We start from the raw sequence: 8316 nt of genomic DNA, 5'->3' as shown, positions 1-8316 counted from the left end.
TAACTTGTAGTATACTGTAGTTTTAAATGATAGTAAATAGAGTTTCTTTTATTCCCACATGCTCTAATTCATATAAAAACACATTAGACTACAAATATAAGCTTATTCTGTGCATGTTCTACCTTTTTTTTTGTGTAAAATTTTATTCAATTTGTCTATCAATAGTGCGCTGTCATGTCACTATAAATCAGCATGAGCAACGCTGAAAAATAAGTCTTGATCCGAAATCCCCCGCCCCCCCACCCACCTTCTTTGCAGCTCACACAACGCTCAAGCTACGCTCTCACATGCTGCTGCAGTTTCTGATGTGAATACTCTAACCTGTTAACATGATCACTAAAAAAATATGCTCTGCTGATGCACTGCTCACGCTTGCGATGTGAAACAGGCCTTATGCCCTCTCAAACTCGTATGACTTTCTTTCGACCATTGAAGTCAAACTAAGATATTTTAATGGAGATATGATGTCTGTGTGTCGACACAATTCAAGATAATGGTGACCAAATTTTAAAGCTTTAAAAAGGACATAAAGGCAGCATAAAGGTAATCCATAAGACTCCAGAGGCTTAAGCCAATGCTTGGAGATTGCAATCAGAACCCCTCTACCAAGGGGGAGACAAAAATGTTAGCCAAAAAAAGCATAACAGTGGTACACTGGTGAGGAGACCAGAGGCCATTTTTTTTAATGGATATCTATGGAGGAGATGCTTCAGTATGATGAATAAACCGTTTTTGTGTTGAAACAGCTCATCACTTAATTGACCACCTGTTTGCTAATCTTCAACATGTTTTACACTAAACAATCCTTTTGGGGTGATCTATGAGTGGAGTTTACTATGATAAAATTGCTGTTTTATAAGAAAAGTCACAGGCAATTTACGACAGGTAGGTTTCAGTTTCTGGCTCAAAACATTTGTATGGTATCCGCAAGCTGTGATCTACTGTTGTAACACTCTGAACGTGGTTCGTTTGCGTTAGTGCCATTACATGATTGGCCTAGACGACTAATGTAATCCAAGTATAAAAGAATATCTGACTGCAATGGCAAGATTGCACCTAAATGATAGGACCGGCACTGCGCACAGTAAATATCAGATTAAAACTCAATGTAAATATTGCACTCTTTCACCTTTGATGAAGTATTGTACATTTGTACAGTATCAGCAGTAACAGAAGAGCCTTATCACTGTACTGAATGTTGTTGTCTTTGAGGTCAGAGCTCTGTCAATGTGCATGCGTGAATGGGTATCTAAGGTTGCATAGCAACAGAGGTTAAATCACCTTGTAACCTCACTGCAGCGTTGCTCATTTGTAGGGTCATAACCTGCTCAAGGGCCACAGTGACCCCCTAATGACTCATCTGCAGGAAACATCCAACCCCCCCTCCCCCACCAACACCATTACCACCACACACACACATGTGCTTGATTCACTACATTAGTGAGGATATCTCACAGACGTCCACTGCTTTCATACCAAACTAGTTATTTTTTCTATCCCACAAACCTGTGCATTTCAATAGATTGAAAGCTAAACATGATTTGGCTGATTTTTGGGCCATTTTTAGTAGTGAAGTCCAAGCTCACAAGTCGGTTGTGTTATGGCAAGGACTTTTGACATATATTCCTTAAAACTTACTAGCATCTATTTTTTAAGAGCTTATTTGAGTAATCCAATATTGACTAGTATATTCCAGTTTACTAGTTATAAGACACTAGTAGTTTCTATTCCAGTTGTTACTAGTAACATTTCTCATCTCACTCAACTGCTTTTTTGTTTGTTAAATGTAATGACTAGTTGGAATAGCTACTGTATAGTTTACTTAAAAATCGTATTAGCAAAGCTAATAATTTTACTAGTAACAACCATGGAGCTTCTCCATTCCCCATTCATCTCTATGACTTTGCTCAGCTAACGCAGGGTTCCCAGAAAGCGAACGAAATGGAGGCTGACATCTTTGCTAATGGGCGCTCAGTTCCGGGATCTGGTGTTACGTGACTGATCACTCGTCAATGGGAATAGATAGGGAAAAATATAAATTGCTTATATATATATTCACGCTTTTAAGAGCCATTCAAAAACAACCCGTCACCGGATGACAATATGCTATAATGTAATGAAATTATTTAAATTGAAATGGTTCATGTTATTTATTTATTTTTATTTCGTCATAAAACACGGCTACTTTTGAATGGCGGCCTATGGAGAAACCTGCTTTTTGCCATTGGGTGGTGCAGTTCCAGCATCTACCAGCTGGGGCTAACAGGGACCCCATGGTAACAACTGGGTAGGGTTGCACCAGCTGTGCGCAAGTTGGGAGGTAAAGTTCATACTAAGGGCTTAGTAACTACTAGTTAGTTTGTAACTAAGTCAGTGCTTAATTTGGTTGCACCACCTGTTCTTAAGGCAAGACTTAACTAGTAGGTCGTAAGCTCTCCGTAAAGTGATGTGTAGTTGCATGATATGACGTTTACCTGTTTTATCCAATAAGCAGCCTTCAAATTTGTACCCAGAAGTGTTAAAAAGCTGTGAATTTCAGTTTGATCTTTTTACTGTTGATGTTCAAACCTTGTTTGCTCACGTAACTCTCAGCTGTAATAAATTATATCCCCAAGGAATTCAATCTGTTAACCAAGCCTTGCTTTAGCAACCATAATGAAAAGCTTAAAAACATAAAACATTCATTTATTTTATTATAAAATAAAAATAAATAAGTAAATATATTAATCAATCAGCAACTTGTGTGCACCAACTTTAGGTACTTAAACCAAGATTCAATAAGCATCTTCAATTGAACACCTGCTGACCATCACTTACTTTTACTGAGCCTTCATTAAACATTTATCCATTGTATGGATGTGAAATAAATTAAACATGGAGAACTACCTAAGCTAGATTTGAGAACTGATCTGATATTGATAAAACTGCTGCTGCTTAAATGACTACATTAACTTAAATATGTCATTTCAACTGTTTATCCTGCCAACAAAATTGCGCCATTTTTAAGCAAAATATTGCTAGTGTGACAAGAATAGTCTGAAAAATGAATAATTCTGGGTAACATCTACAGTAAAGAAGCTCAATGTTTTTTTTATCACTTTAAAGAATATTATCATGGCAATTATAATATTAGGCTTAATAGTTCCACCGTGTATGAACTGATATGGCATATAATGTATACAAGTGAAGTGTAAAATCTATTTAGAAATTTTCACCATTTCATAAATTATCAGCATCATATATACAGTGAAAAGCTAAATTGAATGGTCACCCTTTTGCTTTAATGACAACATGCATTGGAGCTGGCATGTACAAAACCTGATGATCATATTATCCAGCATGATTTGAGAATGTCCAAAAGAGCATCTTGTGTGCATCAATGAAAGCAAGGAAATCTGACCATCTGCGCAAGTGTTATAAGGGTAGTTCACACAAAAATTAAATTTCACTTATCATTTACTCGCCCTCATGCCATCCCAGATGTGTTTGACTTCCTTTCTGAACACAAATGAAGATTTTTAGAAGAATATCTCAGCTCTGTAGATCATTACAATGCAAGTGAATGGGAACCAAAATTTTTAAGCTCCAAAAAGCACAAAGGCAACATAAAAGTAATCCATACGACTCCATTGGATTAATCCATGTCTTTAGAAGTGATATGATAGTTGTGGGTGAGAAACAGATCAATATTTAAGTCTTTTTTTTTTTACTATAAATCTCCACCGTTTATCAGCTCTGACCAGTAGGTGGTGATATGCATAAAGAATGTGAATCGTCTAAAACAAAAGAATGTGAACGTGAAAGTGGAGATTGATAGTAAAAAGGACTTAAATATTGATCTCTTTCTCAACCACACATATCAGATCGCTTCAGAAGACCTGTATTTTACCACCAGAGTTATATGGATTACTTTTATGCTGCTTTTCTTTACTACTGGAGAATTTTGACACCCATTCACTTGTATTATATGGACCTACAGAGCTGAGATATTCTTCTAAACATCTTAGTTTGTGTTCAGCAAACTCATACACAGAAAGTCATACCCTCATTCCATCCAAAATGTGTAAGTAAATGAGAGAATTTTCATTTTTGGTAAAATATTCCTTTAAACATGTCATAAATTGGCCAACATTCAATTAGAAACAGTGTGGAAACAAATTCATTTAATGCCATAATGATTCCATGTTATTGAAATTATTCAAAATCCTAAAGTGTAAATTAGACTTAGAATCCCAAATTTTGAATGTACTGGGTGATAGTGATGTATGATAGTAGAAGGTGAGAGCAGACTGTATTTGAACATGTATAAGTTATGATAACTTGATAGCCTTTGTTGACAGTCTCTGATAACAGAATCATTTTCCTTTGATTTCAATATCAAAACTATTTCAAAGCAGTCAAGCAAACAATGGTGATATGCTTCTCTATGGCAGTATAAACCACAGTTTAATGCAAATAAAAAAAAAAAACAACAACAAATAACGGAGGAAAAATACTCCTCTTATAAGCCAATACTTGCACTTTTACATTGAGAAAAGAAAGGTTAAACAAGAAGAGATTTTAAAATGGTTATTGAACCGAGCTGAACACAAGGTGTACAGACAAAATCTGCACTCAATATGGCATAGAAACGGCTCCATTTATCCTGACAATCCTTCCTCTAAACTACATCGTGACAATGCCAGAAACTTTAAACATAACCATCATTTCATAGGGAGAGATTTGGTCCCTTTTTTGCTCTATATTTCTACAGATACATTAAAACGAATGCTCAGAATGCTTTTAAATATCATTTGAAAATACCCTCATGAAATCCAAGAGTAAAGACCCACCCCAATAAAAGAAAAAAAAAAGTGAAGTCATAAAATTGCTAAACATCATAATCAGTATTTTTGTCTTGTTTTTCATTTAAATCTTTAAAACAAGATAAATTCACTTTGGAATCTATTCATTTTCAGAGAATTTATCTTGGATTCTAATTTTTTTTTAGTTAAGATATTCAAGATATTTTCTCTTAAAACAAGTATTTTACAATTTTAGTTCTTAAGAAATGTTTAAGGGTGTTTACATATTTTTTTTTTACTGGAAAAAATTTAGAAAATACTTTTTGAGAATGGGTAGATTGGCGTGTGTGATATCAGATAGTTTTGTAATAAAACTGCATAATGAAATAACACCTTACATGCAAACAGTCTCTATATATAAATATATATATGTAAAGTAAAATTCTGGCCATTGAAAGCAAATATCTAATAAAAATAATCCAATGAGTATTGGAAGGCAATGAAATGAGCAGAAAGAGGGTGATACAGAAGCACTGATAAAGCTGTCATACATCTTTAAAACAGTTTGAACTACAGAACATGTTGCATAAACAGACTGCTACGGGCTGCTGCATGAACACGTCACTGCGACAAACAAATGGAGAACATGAACGAGGATTGTTTGCACTTTTATTTGTCTTTATCAGATTCTGTTATTTCATCTTTTGATGACCCTTCCTCCGGTGACGACTCCTCATACCTGCAGACACAGTACAAAGGAAGTGAGTGAAACAAACATCTGACGGTCATCAGCATATCTGAATAAAGAGAGGCAGCTTCTACACTGCTCTGTCCCTGTATTTCCTGTGATCTTAGGTATTATGATTATTAAATATCTGCTGTACTGGGTGATGGTATGATAGTGGAAGGCGAGAGAGTGATTAAAAGGGGGACTATGAGGAAGGAAAGACAGACACCTCAACATAATACATTTTATTTTATGTAATGAATAGTTGCAGATCTAAAGGTCTGTACACACCAAGTCAGTTTTTTCAGTGCGACTGCTCGTTCTGAGCAAGCTTTTGAACGGGAACAATGCATTTTTATGACACTTTCACATCAGGTCCGACAAATCTTCTGCCGACAATCGGAAGTTTTTCTTTTTTTTCTTTTCTTTTTTTTTTTTTTTTTTTTACAGAGAGTGGTCTAATTTTGTTTTTTCTTATTCGGACTGAGATAAGAGCATTTTGTAATTTTTTCCCAGATTCGCTGCAGCTGCTCAATCCGTTTGTAACATACTCTTAGCAAAACACATGTGAAAATAAATATCTAACAGGAAAGAACATAATGAAACAGTTATGCCAAATTAGGTAAATAAATGCTTTAACAGCATTCAATATATTAATCTCTAGCAGCTGATGGGTGCAGGCAGGAGACTGGTTTAAATGTTTGTAGAACAGTAACAGCAACATCTACTATACAGGTTTGAAATAATTTTTCATTTCATTTTTTACGGAATCAGTGGTGAATAGACATTCCGTTGTAAGTTCGTCTTGCAAAATCTTCACGGATTCTGTGTGAACAGGCCTTAAAGCTGACAGAATGAGCCATATTTGAAGCTGTTGTAAAACAGCTGATGAACGCACACCACAATTCTACTCTAATACAGCCTGCAGTTAGGCTAATAGAGTGCAACAGTGCCCACCCAGTTTGAGCCGTCTTGGATGCGGAAGTATTTTTCCCAATGTTTTTTTTTTTCAGGTATTTCAGAAAATCCTTTATAAAAGAGTTGTAAACCATGAACTGAACCAACCAGCTCTGAGGTGAATCACAACATTACAAACGTGAAAATCAGTATTTGAAAATCAGACGACAAAGGTACTATACTTTGTACTTAACTTTTTTTAATGAGGGAACTACAATCTCATGAAGCATTGCAAATTATGTAATGGAATAAAAAAATTAATGAAAATATAACAAATATTTAAAGTTGATTATGACTTTAGAAACAATATAAATACATTTTATTGCGAAATATTTCGATATTTACAAATATACATGGATAGTTTGAGAGTGTAGGGAGAGTGACTCAATTGCGTAATTCAAAGTGCTTAATGGGAGTGGGTGGTCGCTGCAGAGCAGTTTTGGAATGCCTTGTTTGCCGCAATTCTCTAGATCAGTCGAGAAAAGTCGAGATAATGCAGACCGATGGATGGCTTCCACAGAAGCGTATACCATTTATTAACAACCTCAGAGCTCATTTAAAGGGTTACAAGCTGTTCAATATCAATTCCACTATAGAAAAAAGAAATGGTATTTTTACTTTCAGAACAAGACTGTTGCACTCTATAAACTATATTACTTGAATTACTATCATTTATTCTGATTATTAATTTATTGAACTTTGGTTCAATAATACCCTACTAATACCCTTCAGTATTAGTAAAACCACAGTAATTACAGAATTTACCATGATTTTACTACAGTAACAAAATAACTGTGGTATAGTAAAACCATAATCACAAAATGTACCAGTTTTACTACAGTAACGATATTTTACCCATGAGATTAGCAGCACTGTAAAGCCAAAACCATCGTAATAAAAACAGCATGTAGTAATCATGGTTACTACAGTTTTAAAATAGTGACACCATGGTTAATTTAACAAATGTGCCCTTACAAAAATTAACCATGGTTTTGCTATAGTAAAACTAACCATGTTTTTTTTGCCATACTCCTTTTCAAGTCGGTCACTTCGGCGTTTCTCCCAGGAGTAGGTCTGAACGATTAATCTAAATGAAAACAAAATTACGATATGACCGTGCAATTGCACGGTCATATCGTAATTTTGTTTTCATTTAGATTAATCGTACAGTAAGTGCAGCGAACAGCACGTGCAGACTAATTTGTCTAATTAAATTGCAGCCCTTGATAATTTATGCAAATTAGACAAATTAGTCTGCACGGGCTGTTCGCTGCGCTTACTGTATGTGCGCAGTGCTGTTCTCTGTAGTGTATAAAACATACTAAAAGTGAGGCTAATGAGCGGAGCGTGTTATATTTACAGCGCTTTAGATTCACTAATTACACATTTTCGAAGTTGCAAATATGCTAAAAGTTACTATTCAAATCTAAAATAACCCCATAACACTGGGATTTTGAGGACAGATGAATGGATGAGCGCATTTCTCTGCAGTAAAAGGGCATTGTCAACTCAACAACAGACAAACATCTTCCATGTTCCGCCAAATTAAAAGCTTGCACCAAATTAAAAGTTTAAGGTTAAACTGGCGCATGCAAGTGCAAATAAGTACATGAACATAAATATGTTACTGATTTATAATAATTATATAAAAAAATGTATTTCATAGTAGTTTCTTAAAAAACTTTTTATTGGGTTCCAAAAAATAACGATGAAAAAAAGGGCTGAGAACCTATCACGAAGTTGATAAAAACAGGTACAAACTGAACAGACACAATGTGAAGGTGATGTGAATGTTTTTTTTCCCCTGTATGTTTTACAGTATTTATTTAGTCTTGTTCTATTTAAGAG

The 8316-nt window shown here is 34.9% G+C and overlaps 1 protein-coding gene across 1 annotated transcript in view; it reads right to left on the bottom strand.

Annotated features, from left to right (window-relative positions):
• Positions 1-3259: 3259 nt before the first annotated feature.
• The window catches only part of hm13 (histocompatibility (minor) 13), a 69771-nt gene continuing 64714 nt past the window's right edge, over positions 3260-8316 (bottom strand). Inside the window, exon 12 of the mRNA XM_051660449.1 lies at positions 3260-5523. Within this exon, the coding sequence (XP_051516409.1) occupies positions 5454-5523 (70 nt within the window). The 3' untranslated portion in view covers positions 3260-5453. The remainder of the gene's footprint in view (positions 5524-8316) is intronic.

Source organism: Myxocyprinus asiaticus, chromosome 28 (assembly GCF_019703515.2).
Source record: "Myxocyprinus asiaticus isolate MX2 ecotype Aquarium Trade chromosome 28, UBuf_Myxa_2, whole genome shotgun sequence".
Classification (NCBI taxonomy): domain Eukaryota; kingdom Metazoa; phylum Chordata; class Actinopteri; order Cypriniformes; family Catostomidae; genus Myxocyprinus; species Myxocyprinus asiaticus.
Note: the sequence above shows the minus strand (reverse complement) of the source record. Positions and strands in the feature narration are given on the sequence as shown.